This window comes from Pagrus pagrus, assembly GCF_965226575.1.
Source record: "Pagrus pagrus genome assembly, chromosome: 2".
Lineage (NCBI taxonomy): Eukaryota > Metazoa > Chordata > Actinopteri > Spariformes > Sparidae > Pagrus > Pagrus pagrus.
In genome coordinates this window covers 12,256,842-12,275,415 of record NC_140186.1, presented here as the reverse complement: position 1 = coordinate 12,275,415, position 18,574 = coordinate 12,256,842, and the positions used below count along the sequence as shown (strand labels likewise).

At 42.2% G+C, this 18,574-nt stretch overlaps 1 protein-coding gene across 1 annotated transcript in view; it reads right to left on the bottom strand.

The window, feature by feature from the left end:
* bnc2 (basonuclin zinc finger protein 2) overlaps nucleotides 1-18,264 on the bottom strand; it is a 165,690-nt gene extending 147,426 nt beyond the window's left edge. The window contains exon 1 of the mRNA XM_084344180.1: nucleotides 17,844-18,264. Coding sequence (XP_084200306.1) covers nucleotides 17,844-17,846 — 3 coding nt within the window. The 5' untranslated portion in view covers nucleotides 17,847-18,264. The remainder of the gene's footprint in view (nucleotides 1-17,843) is intronic.
* Nucleotides 18,265-18,574: the final 310 nt, after the last annotated feature.

Genomic DNA, 18,574 nt, shown 5'->3' with positions numbered 1-18,574 from the left:
TGTGACGTGGAGACAGACATGGCTACCTACCACAGACACTCTCACCCCAACATTTATGCACGGCCATATGGTCCCTGGTGCACAAGTGTATGACTCCCACTATGTTTGTGTTTGTGTGTGTTTACTGAGCTATGGATGGGTTCCCCCTCAGAGCCATGGGTTGAGTGAATATTCTTAGCACGTTGGGACAGTCCACAACACAGTGCGTCCCTGTAGACCCCTGCCCTGCCTGCCTGTACCCTCTGATTTGGACAGAGGGCAATCAAGCAGACCCAGTAAACAATACACAGCGAGGCCATGGAAAACCACAATAGCTCCTCAATGTATTCCTCTCATATCACTAGGGACACCAGTGTTTGTCCAATCACTGTGGAGTCGGAGAGGCAGTATGGAGGGACTATTAAAATGATCAAGGATGCTGGTTAATGGCCAGTGGAAGATAGGCAGCGGAAGATGACATGCTGTACAGTGCTTTCATAGAGGTTCTTAGGGAACATCCATTAGAGTGATGGCCCATAGGAAAGATATATATAGTGGAGTGTCAATGGCTGCTTTTCAAAGACATTTTCTTGTTTATTTTTTCCCGGGTACGCCTCCAGAGATCTCAGTTCGTTCTGAGCCAGAGGGCAAGAGCAGAGGGGGGCGTCTGAGGCCCTTCATGTGGCCGTCCTGGAGAGGGAAACTCCCAAACTCTTTTAGGACATCACACAGTCAACCTGTTGGTACAAATGATGAGGGAGACCAAATGTACAGACCCACGCACAGGCAAACAAGTTAAGCAACATTGCCTGTTTTTTATGAAGATGCTGTTTTGAAGCGGATATTCAATGTTTGTCACAAAAACATATCTCCTCTGTTTTTCAGAGACAGTGGTATTTTGCTTTTTCAGAAACCAAATAAAAGAAGATAAATATGCTTTTATGATATTTTTATTAATTCTATTGGCAAAACTTTTCATTCTTAAATGTAAATTTAATAATAGAAAACCAAATGTTGTTGTTTTCTTTAAATATGTTGAACAATATATAAAACTAATCTCTAAATCTACTAACAAAAAGGCTATTAAACCTTTTACATATGTATTTCTATTAATATTATTTGTGCAATGTAACAAACACACCCCCCAGCTATTCTGTTTTTTGTAGTTTTCCTTTGAGTACTGGCCTTGTTTACTATGTTCTTGTTCTTTTTCTAACAGTGAATTTAAAAAATCAAATAAAATACTCAGATTTTGGTTGTCATGGTTAAAAGAAACAGAAACTTGGTGTAGCTATATCTTTTGGGCTTCAAGTCAGAGACTTCAAGTCCTTGATCCACATCTGCACTAATTGTGGCTGCATCACCAGATCAAGGGGCAATAAAAAAAGCAATTTGCAACTTTAAAACGTAGATTGCAAATCGTGGCAGCTTGCGGTTTCAGAAATGATCGTCGCTTGCAAATTGTTGCAAATTTCCAACACGGCTCATGCATGGATCACAAGTCTAGCATTTGTTTTGATTAGCAAAACATTGCGAACATGAGAGAAAATGTTGCTAATTGCAGGATGCATGTTGCAAATTTCGTAAAACAGGCCGCAAATTGTTGTTGAACTGGTGTCGGGAGTTCCTCAGTAAAACTTTGCTGTTAGATAAACTGGGTTTGTAAGTGTTTGATCAAAACGCCAGCGCTGTAATTTCTTAGGCAAGGCAACGTGTATGAACCGAAGTGTAAATCAAAACTGTGTTTTGCCTTTAAAAGTTAGAGTTTTCCCTTTTTTCTGTTTTTTTTTTTTTTTTTTTACGTTGCTTCTGCTCAACTTTTTTCTTTTTCTGCAGCAGAGCAGCACAAGTTAAATCTATTTTTTTTCCCATTGTTCACTCTATAAGACGAGCTGTGGTAATGACTAAATAGAATCTGGAGTGTCATCTCCAGACAGAAGTAGAGGAAAGAGAGTGTTCCTCTCACATTACCTACTGCTACATTGGCAAATGATTAGGCTGCTGAAAACATCTCATTATCAGTATTTATGAGGGAGTGCGCCAGCCGGAGTAATGACAGCTTTACTCCAAAGTGGCACTCTCTCTCTTCCTTTCTCTGTGTGTGCACACGCTCTCTCCCCTCCCACTCTCTCTCTCTCTGACACACACACACACACTCTGTTTATCTGTGTACATACAGGAGAGATGTCGATTGTGTAGATATAGATAGACACAGATATTATAAATGTTAACTCACTGTAGTACGTTAATGCATTCCTCTCTCCCTCTCTTACCCTGACCCTTGTACGTTGCACCACTTGTAAAGAAACCTTTTATTTCCTCCTGTGTGTTTGAGAGTGTGTGTGCGTGTGTGTGTGTGTGTGTGTGTGTGTGCGCGCGCGTGTTTGTGTGTGTGTGTGTGTGTGTGTGTATGTGTGTGTGTGTGTGCGCACATGCTCATATACTGTTGTAGTTGGTGCTGTACTGTGTATTGTTTGGAAAGAAAATGTGAGTTTTAAGCTTTAACACTAGGGACATTTTAGTCAGAGACCATTATTTAAGGAGGTATTTTGAAGGGGGTTCATTTTAGATCAAGAGTGATTACAATTTTTGCAGTCTACGTTTGCACAATATCGGAACATGTCCGCTTCACGATCTTTCTCTATTGCAACTAAATAGCAACTAAAATAGGTTCCTGAAAGCTTTTTAGGGAAGAAATAGGCAGTGTAGTAACAGAATTTTGGTTTGTAGTTTATCAGCACTGCCTAGTTAAAACAGTTTATGTGCGTTCATTTGCTGTCAGAATTATCGGAAAAACGTTTTTCCAACTGGGTTAATTCAGGTGAATGCCCTCTCTAATCAAACTTGGAATGTCGGATGAGATTTTAGTACACGAGTTATCGAGCTGACGTCATATGACGCTGAAACATGGTGGACGAAAGAAACCATTGGGTTGATGGTAAGAACCTTCTACCAAAGTCATGTTGTGTATGGTCATTGTATTGTTTCCTTTGCTCTTTCTTGTCACTCAGATACAGGAAGCAGCTGTCAATGTGTTGTTTAAACACTCACAAAATGCAAAACAACTTCTTTTTGCCATCCATGTTGCTCCCATATTTCGACATGATGCACATGGACACGGCGAAGTCGGAAGACCGACTCCCCAACTCGGGAAATGGCACCAGCCGAGGAGCACGTGAATTCAGCATAACAGAGTCCAATTATACTCTTGTCCATGGACACAAAGAGTGTAAAATTGTCTGAAAACATAAACATCAGCTATATTGGCATTCAGAATTCGTTCTCAAAAGCAAGAGAAAGCTGGCCCACTAGGATCTATGAAACAGTGTTTTGGGGCAAAGCTTTTTTTTATTTTTGCCATTCAAAACCAGCATTTTTAGATTTATCTACTCACAGGAACATTGGAGAAAGCACATTTTTTGGGTGTAAACACCCCTTCACTTCACAGAAAGTCTAACAAAGAGGAAATATACTATTTCAAATTAGACGGGCTCAATGTTCACATGGGTTAACATCCTCCTCAAGATCAGTCAACATGTCAACTTCCTTGTTGGAAGCTTTAGTTTTAACTTGGCCAACTTGTTGAAAATCTGGTTTCGGTCACAGATACATACTATCTCTGCACTAATCATTTTTTTCATCTGTAGACCCAACCCGAGAGACTGAGGAGATTTCTTATTAGTTTGGATCCTGTTGCCTGAGGGGCCAGAGAGCGATGAGATATTTGACCAAACGCAGAAACCCAATAAGGGGCCATCGATTAGGAGGGATGAGCACCATATTGGAGACACAGGTGGCTACAAAGAAATTAAAAAAGCTGCAAGAAAGAAATGGAAGAAATCAAAACTAGGGCACCTTAAATCTCTTTGCCTCTCTGCCACAAGTTGAGCGTCTGTTTGTTTGTTTGTTTATGTTTTGGATCCCCGGGGTGGAGGGCGTGTTGGCTGCCTGAGGAGGAAGTCACATAGAAACTTGTGTGTACCATGAAAGAGTGAACACAAGATGTGTTCAGTGTGCTCTGGACTGAAACCGCAGATTATTTGATGCTTATGGTTGAGCTTCAGAGTATGGCCCTTTGAACTATTTTTTTATTTACAACAGTTCTGCAGTAAATCCTCCTTTCATGAAGGCTGCAATGTTCAGTTTTTATGTGAGAGAGGTGTTGATTGAACTTCATGATGGCTTTAGAGGATGTAGCGTTGTTGAACTGTGTGGTGTCAAACAGGGAGGTGGATTATCTAATTCATGCTATGTGGATAATGGGAACGAATGTTAAAAAAAGTGAGTGTAGAGTTGGAGACACATGTAACTATGTTATCTATAAAATGTCTACAAAAACGTTATTGTTGTAAAGTGGAGACGAGCAGAGACAACTTCACAGCTACCTCACAAAGTGGCAATGCTTTCTCAATATCGTCTATATTTAACTTTGACGAGAGGGAATGAGTATGTTTGTGTTGTAAATACTAAGTGTGCAGGGGCTATAATATGAATTGGCTGCAACTGGATACATGTGACTAGGGGGCAAATGGATCTAATGGTAGTCTTAATGCTGGCCTTGAATAATGAGGCCTTTGTCTAATAAAACTGGAAAGCCTCCAAATACCTATAGGGACCTCGGCTAGTTAGAGCAATAACAGTCTATCAAAAGAGAAAGCAAAGTGATTACTTAGAGGGTAATAAATACAAGGCCCATGCTGGGGAGGGACTGGGGGCTAGAGTGGTAGAGAGAGAAAGAGAGTAAGACAGAGACAGGGACAAAGAGAGACAGAAAACGAGAAAGAAAGAGCTTATTGGATTAAACAAATCTACATGTGTTCTTTTACCAAGTTGTGCTGCTGAAATCTGGTCGAGTGTAAAATATACGTTCAACCTGCATTCTTATCCTACATTGTCAAAGAAAGCTACGGGGAAGAAAAAAAAAATCAGTTGTGGAAACGTGAATACATTTGCAGGTACCAAATAAATTCAGGCTCAAGTCCTACTTAACCTTGCAAGTCTTTCAAGAACTTCAACATCAAGATCAATTGAGACAAAATGAAAAGTGAAAGTACAGAATCATTTTGAGATCGAGGACCTTGATTATTTTACAGGTGACAAGTAAGAAAATAACAAAGAATCAGAATTAAAACTTCCTAACAGGTTATTTTTTTTTCTTCTCCAGGATAGTTTGAAAAACTACTTCACAGCGCACTTTGTAATTACTTTGCAAAATAGTTTAACATTCAGTTGGAAATATGCTACAAGAAAGGACCGCCAAACAAAGAACACAATCAAAGCCACTGTGTGCATTTCTATGGCGGCCAAGGGCAAACACTGCTCTTGAAATATTGTCCCTTATTCAAAATGACAAAATAGTTCAAGCCTGAATGTCAAGATTGTTTTCAATTTTCAAGAATAGTTTGAAAACCAAGCAGGCACATTTTGATTGCTTGAACAGACAAAGAAAATGGGTAACCCTGGTTTTTGCACCCTCCAAAATTTGCACACATACAGGAACACGCACACACACACACACACACACACACACACACACACACACACACACACAGACAAAAAAGGGTTTTCACAGAAATGGACACAATAACACCACCATCAATTATAGCCCTGAGAGAGGAAAGAGAGAGTCCAATCAGAGAATTAGAGAGATGTGGGGCAGACAGGTGGATCGACAGCCTCAAGGCAGAGGCAGAGAGGGTGGAGAAGGGGATGACAGAGAGGACGGAAGAGAGACAGACTGCTGGTCACCGCTCTGACTAAGTGACGGGATGAGGATAATAAAGAGTCAGTCACACAGAGCGAACGGTGGCCTCGGAGGGGGGAGAGGGGGAGGCTTCGGAGCAGAGGGGTGACAGAAGTGAGAGATGGACTTCATCAAGACTGCTGCCTGATGGTCAGGGTTCAGACTGTTGCTCTGTTTCTGGCCCTCTTGTCTTCAGGGCAGAGAGAGTGTGTGTGTTCATGTGTGTGCGCGCTGGCTCAATCTCTAATGACAGGTGAGCGATTCATTGCACCCCCCGCTAGAGTGACCAATGCCTTTCCACTCCAGGCCCTGATTCACTTCAGCTAATGTATTACCAGAGGAGCATCACTGTCTGCTGTCTGCTGACTGGGCTGGACTGACCTAAACACAGCTGCACCGAGCTGAGCTGGACCGGGCTGCACTGGGCTCTCCTGAGAGTTACTTGTAAATGCTGTTATGGCTGCGCGAACGCAAAAAGAGCAAATTATTTTCGATTATTATTTAGTCTACGTAGAGCTCAACACAAACAATTACAACAGGGGTCATAAAACGATGATTCTTCTCGTGGCTCGGCGTTCAGGAGAGAAGATATAGAGAGACAGTCAGAGAAGGAGGAAGGGGAGGAGAAGAGAGGGAGGAGGAGGGGGTGCTGGCCTGTCTGTCCTTCCTTGGGGAACCGACTGCCCCTCCTGGCTGCCCATTAAAAACAGAATTCCTCCACAAACTGTTTGTGTTTACAGTTGAACTCCTCCAGGGTGCTGCTTGCCACAGCACAAGACAGTCACACCACGCCTGTCCTCCCCTTCTCTCTCCGTCTCCCTCTTTTCCGTCGTGCCTAACATTCCCTTCCTTGTTCTGTCTGAGCCCCGTCTACTATCAACATGTGGCACATGTCCTTGACAAGTCAAGAGGATCCTTCACCATAGGAGTTGGGTGGCAGCATCAAGCATGCACTCCCTTTTCCTCTCTGTCTCCCCCGCTCCCTCATCCTGCCTCCCTCCTTCACTCTCTCCCTCTCTCAATATTGAGTTGCCGGGGTAAAAGGGGGCCGGAGGAATCTAATAACTGTGACAGTGGGGCTTTTTTGGCATTGTTCCTGAAGCTGTGCAGACACACACAGGGCTGTCTGCTGGCTCTAATGAAAGGTTAAATGAATAGGACAAAGTGACAGGAGGTACAATAAAGAAACAAGAAGGAGGAGAGAATGTGTGTGTGCAAGCATGTATCCACATCGCTGTGTGTGAGTGTCTCGAGGCCAGCCTCCTAAGCTCAGGGAACAACAAGGACAGCACCTCCACAGTGCCACCATATTCAAAACAGATTGTTCTGCAGCAAGTTGTGTGTGTGTGTGCACTTTTATGTGTGTGTGTCGCACATGTGTGTGTGTGTCTGACTCTCACACCAGGACACAGATGCTGAAGAGGAATTCCAGCATGGGGTTCTTTGATAAATGTTAAGGTCACCGGCAGAGGGGAGGGGTGGAGGCTGGATGGGGAGGCGAGGGCGAGAGAGCGGGTGCAGTGGGGGAGGAGGCAGAGGGAGTGACGAGGGGGGACGCATGTCTCGTCTTGTGCCTCTGCCTGCCTGTGCCTTGGTGGAATGCGGAGTCACATGAAAGAGGCCCTCTTTCTCTCTCCCGCTCTCTGAGACTCGTCTCTTGTGTCTGTCTCAAAAGCGCCACTGTCCCCCTCCTGACACACTACCTGTCAGCAGATTAACCCTCAGCTCCAAAAACATACACAGCCACAGATGCAGGCACAGCCGCACACACATACAGATGTGCCCTTCGCGCCCAGTTTACGAGCATTAGGTTTCCCCTCAAACAGGAAAAGTTAACTAAGACGCAAAACAAACACACAAAATCCCTTCATCCTTCGACTGCTTAATTACTATGATTACCACCATAAATAGCAACTTTGTCACCAACAATCATAGGGTGAACTTCTAGCATGTCATCCAGGTGTGTGCTGATGAATTGCACGGCACAGTGCAGTCAATAGACAAAGCATAATCAATTAAAACTTGCATATCCCTTGGGGATAGTGACGTAAATGTCACGGTCAGGTTTAATATGTGGCATCAGACCAGAGTAGGAAGTTTCTATTAGATTACATCAAATCAGTTCTACAGAGTTAAACCATGTGTTCCTGCCAAACCACGAGGTATAGACCCGCTGCGAACAACATGAGTGTAGATTCTAACTATCTTGAGTGGTTGGTTGCAGGTGTGTAGTGGCCATGGTTAGCTCCATAGCTACAACAGTTTGAAGTGGTTACAAGGCAGACCTCACTGGCTCTCAGTAAGGGCATGAAGTTTGACCAACATTACCATCACATTACCAGCGTACAAGCGTTGTTTCAGCAGTCAGTGCCTTCCATAACCATTACAAATCACATTTGTCCAGATGTGATTTGTAAAAAAAGATTTTATGATGTGACAACAGTTTGGCTAAGGTTTGGTTAGGTTTAGACAGAAACACAACTTGGTTAGAGCATGGTTTGCTTTAAAACGGGTACTTAGAACTTACATCGTGGTTTGGGTTTGTCCTAGTTAAAAGAAACCAATGTTGACTGTCGGTTAGAGACAGGAATTGAACCTCAGTCTCCCGTGTAAACCACCATGACCTCCTCCATATGTGTCTTCAAAAAGACCCAACTTTCTTCTTTGCTTCCGACTGGCAAGAGTCATTATTACTGTGGCCAGTAGAGGGCTTTGTTACTCGAACTTAAAGGAGACCTATCATGCTTTTTCGTTTTTTTCCCTTTCCTTCAGTGTTTTATATCCGTTCTTGAGCATGTAAAAGGGCTTGAAAGCTATACGGGAACAGTTCCTCTCTCCCACAGAAAACACTGCTCCTGAGGTGCCTGAAACGGCTCATCAGTGGTCACGCCTTTAATTTCATGACTTCTTGACATCACACTATGTCACCATGTCACACATTTGCATGCTATATGCCTACATTCACTGTAGAAGTGAAGCTAACTGGATGCTAAGCCAACCGGAGACACAGTGAGCTGTGCTGGCTCAGATGTGTGTGAGCTGACCAATCAGAGCAGACTGGGTATTTTGGAGGGGCGTGTTAAAGAGACAGGAGCTAAAACAGAGCATCTCAGAAAATAAGGGGAATACAGTGCTGCTTAAGCACTAAAGCGTGTAAACCTATTCCAGCAGTAACCCAAATAAAATTATGAACCTGAAAATGAGTATAATATGTCTCCTTTGAAGAAGTATTTCACAGCTGGAATGGAATAAAACTGGGCTGTCTATGCAGTGGAAAGACGCTTATATTTTTACATACAGCGAAGGGCCACAGGTCGGATTCGAGCTACTGTGGCGCCCCACAAATGGTATCATTTTACATCTAAGCATAACACTTCAATATGTTTCTGGAAACATTTTAGGTGAGAAACAGACAATGAACAGGATTGTGGTTCATATTTGATCAGCGCTGCCTTGTGTACAGTGTGATATGAGTCTGATGAGACGCCCCTCACTCGATCCTAAAGAGAGAGAGGGGCCATGCTCTCTCTTGAGATCTAACTATAGTCTTTGTGTCCATGAATGCAAAAATGCGTAAGTACAAGCTGTAGTTCATTTATCACCCCACCAGATGATGTGTTTTGCTTCATTTGTCAGATTTTTGGGCACAAAAGAGCTGCCAGCTCTGGGTACAGACGAAATGCAGAGAAGTTTGCCATTGTTTCGTTGCATATGCTATCAACATTGTAAAAATTCGGCCATCATAGTTGCTTTATAAATGAATGTCCTTTCGGGGCATTTACTGAAACTGATGCATTCAGGAAGACAGTCTCTTTGATGTATGCACACATTCCACACGTTATTAAATGCAAACACAATGCCCTGAATTCCTTCTCTGACTTTTTAAAAAGCAATATCCAAAATCAATGACATTCATACAAGAATAAAGAGTCTGAACTCTGCAGCAACACTGGGTGATTGAGGCTAGATTATCCATTCATTCCCCAAGGTTACAAGTGTCTTTCAAACATTATCCATATGTTCAAATAAAAATCATAGTCAGATAAAACTTGATGAAAGTAAAGTATAGAAAAACCAAGGTGACTACTGCTCCCTATTGCCCTACCATATATGGGATTTACACATTGGTTACTATATACTGACATGAACACACAGATTAATGTTACTCATGCTCAAATACTCACTCCCCAACCTGAAAGCTCAACAAGAGCCAGATGTGAGGTGAACAGGTGACGACTGCATTCATGCAGGAAAAGACAAAATGATACAACTAATCTGAGTCAGAATTTCTATAGAATAATATAGTCAAAGCTGTCATCTCACATGGAAAGGACAAAGTTCGAAGTAAAATAAATCTGAGATGCATAAACTGTATAGACCAGACCTGTTTACTACTGTATGTTTCATAAACTGTTGCTGCTGTATTGTTATATTTGTATTTTCCTAACATGTAGACAAATTCACAACAATAACAAAAAAGGGCCGACAGTCTTAACTACTTCTCTCTATGACTCAAAAGAACATGTAAATGAATGCTGTCTATCAGCAGTCAACCAGCTATTTAAACTAACAGGAGTTTTTATACCGGGCTGGTCGACCTGTTGGCCAGGAAAAAATGCTCTCCGATCCTGCTAGAGACGGGCCAGCTGGCTTCATACAGCTGTGAGACTGGGGCAGGGCTATAACTTGGTCACATTTTCTCCCAGTACCATGTGCTGTATCGTCATGGTAGTGTTCAAATTACCATGCCACGATCGTTAAAAAGTTGCATAACTTATGGAAGACCTAACACTGTACAACCATACCATTTGCCAAATAACATCTGTTTCATGCGGAGCTACCCAAACTTACACCGTGTCTACACAAGAGGTGTTGCATGAGCAGCGTGTTACAAGCATCAGCTTCAGCCCTCCATATGTGTTTTTTGGTCACAGGTATAGGGCCAGTTAAATCTGTTCAGTCAGATGTGAGCGAGATGGATAACTAAAAAAAACAACTAAAATGCCTGTAAGAAATACAAAGAATATACAGCCTAAATCAAAATACGATTTACTAACTATATAGCTCTTACAAGAAAATCCAAACAACTGTCTTCAAGTACGTTTTGTACATCAAAACATTAATTCAGCTTTAAAATGTCCCAGGGAAGGGCAATAATTTATTTTGAGAACACTAAAACTGTCAAACAGAAACAAACCCAGTCACTGAGCACTTGCATACATCTTGAGTGATTGATTAAGCCTCTGTCTTCCGCCTTTGTGACTGTGTAGCCAACAAAGATTGTAACGTGGAACACTGATTTAACAAATAATTAATATGAATGAATGCAATATATTTTAAATTGGTTGGATTTATTACACAATGTGTACATATCTGGAATAAGGATCTTATTTTCTCTGTCTGTTATGTTGTAACAAAATGAAAGTGTAAACACATTTAATCTACAGTACGTACCATAAATTTAAAAAGTCCTCCATGAACATTTGCGGAGGGGCTCATTACGCCATTTGTGTTGAATTGCTGCTCTAAAAAAATAGCTTCATTGGACAGTATCTATTCATTTTTACCAGTCCAAAAATAGAAAATAGGTTTGTCCTTGTGGAAGTCAAATGGGACATATGATATCAGCTAAGTAAACAATGTCACATTATGTTTATAATATTCAGGCTAGATTTGCATTACTAAAGCGTGACACGTCTATGAATTTGCAGTGTGAGTGTCCCCATGTTCACTCACTTAGCCTTAAAAGTATTTTGTACCAAACTATGACGGACATTGCAGCCAACACTCAAATCTTGGGTATAGGACATTCAAGCATCTTCTTGCAGCAAAACACTTGGCTAACTCAAAGGCAGAAAGTCAACATAAACATCTATGCTATGCTTTAAGAAAAGCATGCATATTTCAAGAATATTTGTTTGGGATGAAATAAAGGTAACACACTGTAACCCTTGTTCTATGAGCAAATGTAGAGCTCGCTAATGGGCTCTTTAAGCTTGCCAAATCACTCCTGTAAAGTAGCATAATGAAATTTTCATGTAATGCTTTTGCCATTCAGGACAGACTCACCAACACTTCCTGGCACTGACTGTTTAAATGGCTATTCAGCATTCACAAAGGCAGAAACTCATGGAGACGCACGTTAACAAGGTTTGAGGGTTCCACCTGTGCACAATGAACTAAGTTACAACAATTCAGTGGATCTCTCTTTCACACAGGAGCTGCTCTGTAATGGACTATATTGTTAAAAAGGGAGCTAACCGAAATGCTTTACTGTATGATATAACACCAACAGGTAGCAAAGTTATGACCTTAAGCAGCAACTGCAGCATGACGGAGAAGGCAAGGTAATGGAGACTGACCTTAACCTAAATAGCTGCAATTCAAGGAAGGGCATTGATTGCCACACCACCTGTGACAATCACAGAAATGAAGGATTGGGAGGGTGACGGAGCACAAAGCATGTATGGTACTCAGCACCTGGACCAAAGAATGTTCCTCATCTAGTTCAAGACAAATGTCCATGTCTTAACTTCTGCCGGCTACAGGAGCATGTCTTCCTTATCATAAAATTGTCCATATAAGTCGACTGTGAATGCAACTAATTACGACAAATATTTACGCTTCTTGTTAGGCAGCGACCTCTACTGGATGCAGTAATTATTACGGGAGCAAAGGAGGAAATCAGGTAAAGTAGTTTAAAGTGTTTAAACCTAGGAGACTGCTGTTTGTATTTGGTCAATTGTTGAGTCATTTTAACTCAAGAAGCGTAGATTGATTCATAACTGAAGTTATACAAGTAACGTAGCTATTTTAAGTCAAGCCATGATGTTTCCTAAACCTAGTAGTCTTCTTGCCATAACCCAACCAAGGTGCGATCATACGACGAAGGTCCAGTCCGCCTCAACTGCCTGTAAGTCTCTGGCTTTCCACACGTCCTGTTTGCATCTCTCAGCCTAAAAGTACAAGGACACTGATTGCTTGGACCTTCAACATTGCCATCTTAAAACCATCCAACATGCTGGAGTCAGGATGGTGTAGAGAGCTGGATAGAGGTATGGGGAAGCTGATGACATCTGTGGAACTGTTTGTCTGCTCATAGGTTACAGGTGGAAGATCAGGAAAGTGTCTCCCTTCTAACTGATGTCTGTTGTTGGAAGAGGGATGGAGGGCAGACATTATTGTCTCCAACGTCTGCCCATTATGTATCACCTGCCGCCATGTCGAGACAAGTGGAAGAAGGGAAGCACTGATAGATATTCAATCGCAGGTAATCATCTCACATGTTGCCATGCTTGATGGAAGAAGGTGGAAACTGGGCTACGGTAAAGCATCTGTATAGGCAACCATTACTAGGGTTATAGAGAAGAGGTTATCCAGACTGGCCCAAACTGTACATGAAAAGTCAGAGTCCTGCCCCGCCAGAGTAAATGGGCAACCCTATAGGTCTTGAACTGTGGTCATTGGCTTGGTAACCTTCCGTCTAACTCCAACACCATCCCCTCCACCTCCCGGTATGAATGTCAGGTCATAATCATGTAATGTAAACGTGATATGACACGTATTCTAGAAATATCAATATGGTACGTATAATATGTACAAATTTGAACATAGTTTGCAACAACGTTAACTGCCAACATTTAATTCTGGCGACTGGGCTTGAACACTTCAGCCCTTCAAAACTACTTTGATGGTTCCTCAAGCCACCATGAATATTTTTCTTATTGAACTGGCACTGTGGTAGATGTGGTGCTGTCTGGAGAAGAAAATGTCTGGAATGAAGTGTGGAGTTTACTTTGTCCTTCTTTTGGACATAAACAGGTTTTAAACGAGAGAAATCTGGATTGAGAACCCGGGGAATCATTTCAAAGACCATTCAGGTAAAAATATAATTGTCAGGCACAGTTACTAGCAAGGAACTAAACACTCTGGGCAATAATTCCAAAGTCAACGTGCTACGTCTCAGTCCTCAGGAATTTTTCATGAGCCACCACTTATCTTGTCATATCAGATTTCTTCCACCAGCTTTTTTGGAGGGAAGAGAAAAGACACCTTTAGGGCAAATTATTCTCTTTTAATCAAATCACTCTGTATGGCCTGAGGATATCTTTCCATGCCTTTTGAGTCACTGGGGCATGGCCCACTAATGCACACACCCACAAGTAAAAAAAAATTATAAAAATTTAAATGCAAACAGTCACACAAACAAACATCCACATATACAAAATATATAGAAACAGCAGCAGTTTGGCATCTTTTTTATCTCAAAGCAAGAAATGAGACTCAACAGGAAAATAAAAAATACAAGAAGAAAGCAAGGAACAAAGTGGTGTCTGGAGTTTCCATCACAAGTGAAATCCCAGATTTTCTCACTCACTGTTCATGGAACAAAATCGAACAACTTTATTCTGGAGTGCAGTCAGTGCAGGAGGGAGCTATAAAATATAAATTATACCACATAACCCTATACCTCCCAACTGAGCCATTTGGTTACAACTATACTCCTGTTCGTTACGCAGGTCCAGCGTCTCTGGTATTTCTATAGTGTCGACATGAATTATATTGTAGCCCTGCTGAAGAACGTATGGATTACAAGTGAAATGTAATTTCCCCTCCGATCGGACAGTTGCCACCCAGTGACACTGAAGTGTTTATTTTACACAGTTGCCGGTAATTAGTTCTGGACAGAATTAATTAAGGCCACCCCAAATTACAGCTGAAAATGTAAGAATCATGACTGTGTCTGGGAGGAGGGAAAAATGCAGCAGGGGTGTATTTCTAAAGGCCGAGTTGTGCAAAATGTGTTCTATCATTTCTCACTTTAAACAAATAGAGGCCGAGGGAGTGTGTGGCTTCTGCACACACTGGGTGTGTTCATGTACTAAGACCAAAGTTTTCCTGATTCCTTCCTTTAGGAATACGATCGTGTTTGGATTAGCATGCGAAATGAAGCCTGTAGAGGGAAAAAAAAAAATGGCACAAAAAAATTTAACGCATGTAAGTACAAGTATCAGTTTACAGTTTAAACACAGCTCGCAGCGCTGAGTCTGATTTTAATCTGATTAACTCGCCATCACCGAGTGTGATCTACCTTCTCACCGCCGAGACAATATCACTATCATTTAGCAGATTAAAAACTCTTAGAGATATCTGTACAAGACTAAACACATCTTAAATGCTCATGTCATAACAGCTGTTAACCCTATTCATTACGGCTATTTACTTCTCTTTTTTAAAAACTTAAGAATCACAAGAACACAGACCAAATTTCACAATGTGTTCTGAGGATATTAGAGAGTTTTCATGAGCGCAAGTGTGTGAAGATTTAGTTTCTTACTTTGTGTGCTGAGGTACAAAAATGTAATTATGTCTACTATATGTGTATTGTTTTAAATCAAGTGTGTCTCATGCTGTGCTCTTTATTAAATTAGGAGTCCCGCGATCCAATTTGTTTTAACATTTCACAGTGTCTCTGTTTATTCGCTGGAGCCTGCAACTCAGGTTACAGTGTCTTGTTCAAAGATTTTCATCTCGAGCCACCACTAGGTGTACGACCCCCGCTCCCCCCTCTCAAAATATTACCTTTTCTGTCACTGCCAAGACACACTATCAGTCACTCAAGAGATTATTGGGGCTGAGGACAGATGGAGAGGAGGAGAGCCATGTCTGTGCAGCAATGACCCACTCCTGGATAAATAAAAACACTGCGAGACTGTTGCAGAAACGTTGATGAGTATCATCTGCAGAGAAGAGGGGAGAGATAGGAACACCGCTTTCTAATGTCCACGGTGAAACAACACATCTTAACATTAGAGTGCAGCACTGTCACGACTACAACTGTGTGGAAAATAGGCAGGAACGTGAAGGTCAAATAGAGCCTATCTCAGATTAATCACATCAAATATGAAAATAATTAAGTGCACACATGAAAAGAAGCAAGAACCCAGAGCAGAAAATATATACATGGGTTATCAAAAGACCCTTTACACACTTAGCACCCATTCTCTCCACATAAAGAGGCAGGCGGTGAGAAAGCAAGAAAACCAGAGCGAACAGAGAGAGGATGGAGTGGAGGGAGAAGAGGAGGAAAGAGTTCTCGATGTGAGCAGTAATCAGAGGAAGCCAGCAGGGGGGACAGGGAGGGTTGGTGGGGTCAGAGCAGAGCACCACTAAGCAGCCTTTCTCTTCATTAGCAGCCTCTCTAAGGGGGGCGTCACAGGCCTACCTGTCCAGCAGATTATTGAACCGACTAACCAGTGGCTCCCACCCCGCACACACACACTCTCACACACTCTCCCCCACTCTGATTCCCACAGACCCAGAGGAATCACGACCTAGCTGCAGCCTCGCTGACAACTTTAACTTTTTCTTTAACCTCACGTAAGCAGTGCTACAGGATGAGCCGGGGGCGTCTGTAGCGAGGATATTTACCTCACATTATTTTATGTGGAGTTTTGTTGTCCAGCCTTTTTGTTGTTGTTGTTTTTGTTTTCTCTGTATATGTTCTGCTGTTATGATTTTCTTCTCTTTCTCTGACTCTGAGAATGTAATACGTGTATAACACAAGAGACGGGAAGGACTACCGGCATTTTTAACTCAAAGGAAATTTTGAATTGCACAGATCCCTGACCGGTCCGGCGGAGAGAAAGCAGCATGGAGATAAAAGTAATGAAATGACACTCCAGGAATGTAAATTGGCATTCTTCGGTGTAGTTGCAGCACCAGCTCAGGCTCATGAAACATCCCTGACACACACTCAGACCAGGGCCAAAACACAGTGCTAGGCATTAATCTCACACACATCCCACTGATGAAAGTGTGAAGGTACTATTGTGGTGCTTTTAAGTGAGGCCATTCATCTCAATCTCTCTCTCACTGTTTCACTCTTTCGAGCCCTCTCCCTTCCTTCTCGCCTGTCTCCCGAAGTACTCAGAGATGTCCACGCTGAAATGTCTTACGCTGACATGAAATGCCTCCGTGTGCTTCTGCCTGTGTTTCGCTGTCACAGGTTGGCCACGAGCTCCCCGAGTTTTCCTTTAGAGTCATTAACAGGCACTGAGGCAAAAATTAAATCTCTGACGTTGTCGCATTACAGCTCCAGTTACCAGCATTGTTAAAAGCAACTATTAAAAAAAATCACCTGAAGCTTGTGTTTGCATTGAAGTGTAACACGGGCAAACAGAGCAATTCTGACGAAAATAAAAAAAAAACTTCCACAAAGAAAATCAACTGAAACGAGAAAAAGAATATGTCAAGAAATCAATAAAAAAGGAAAAAAATAAATAAAGAAGGAGGAAATCTGCAGAAAGGTGAGGCAGGAGTTTCAGCAGAGGGAATTTAGGCCTGAAAAAATAACTTGAGAAATGTTGCTGCCAGCTATGAAATGAAGTCTGCTCACATTTATTTAAGCGAACACCCATAACCCTTTCTTTTTTCATCAGCCTCGTTTGTGTGTGTTTGCCACCTGAAGACGCTGCACTAAATCCCACTGAATTGTAGCATTTGCTGGTTTGCATGAGTTTGTAAATATGCAGGCCCAAATCTACAGGTTGTATAAAGTGTCTTTCAACACAAATATGTGATTCAGCAAAATAAATTGAACAGTTCTTCACAGTCAACGATTTCTCCTTGAAGACGTCAAAGAAAAGTCTTTAATTTGTCTTTGGGGAGCAGAGAAATGAGTGAGACTTTAAAGGCGTGACGAAAACTATAAAACTATATTAAGTGAAGTATTTTCTGCACGTCGGACGTCACAGATCAGTTACTGAACACGGCTTTGCAATTCCTACAATGATTATTATTGCTGTTGTACGACAAAGATGGAGGAGAAAACAAAGAAAAGGATAAACAAAACAAAAATAAAACAAGCAGATGAAATTCATTTTTCTTAATAATGCCGGCATATTAACAAACCCAGCGGACGATTCACAGGAACCAGAAACAAGTGTTGAATTTAAAATACTCAGGAAAGTTTCTTGGTGAACTTTCTATCCGCTCTGGTGAGTTCTGATGACACACCGGCGCAGAAGTTGTGAAAAGTTAGCAAGTCCATATTTTAGGGTAGATTTGTGTGTTTCGTCTGATTTACTAAAGCAAGCACAAGCTGAAAATGTATATTTACCATTGCTGCATGTTGTATCAGACAGACCCCGGGGCTCCTGGCACTTCTCAAACTTGGCGTCCTCAAAAAAGTCTGATTTCGCCCTCAAGTGGGGAACTTTCTCCTCTTCAATGCAGCACGCTGTCTGAGGTGAATCGCTGTCGGTGCGCCTTTCACAAACTTCTCATCGGCGTTTATGACAGTTTTTTAGGCACAACACGAGAAAACAGCCTCTCTTTCTTTTCTTTTTTTTTTTTTTTTTTTTATCCCGACCACCTCTTGTGTCCGGGATGCCTCTGTGAAAAAACGCGCGTCAAGACGTTTTGGGAACGCGGAGAGGAACGCACGACCACGACACGCTGTCCCCCTCTTCCTTTTCCCCAAAGCGTAAACTTAACAAGTCAAGGAGACAGTGGGGGATCGCTGACAGCCAGAAGCTGAGTTGTAGCTGCTTGTCCTACCTTGAGAAAATCGCACACAAAAAAAAAAGAAGAGAGAAAAAAAAAACGCCTTCTTCTTACACTCCCCCGATGATTTCCTTCTGCAGAGTCAGCGCAGTGCGCCGAGGAGAGCTGCGGACGGTCCGGGGCTGGAGAGAAGGTGGCTGCTGTGTTGTGTCGGGTGAATTCAGACCAGTGTTTTAACACGCCGTGTGTGTGACTGTAACCCGAGTGACTGTGCGTCCTGAGAGTTGAGTGAGTCAGGGCGGACGAGTCACATCTGTGCGCGACGAAAAATGGACGAAAAAGCCT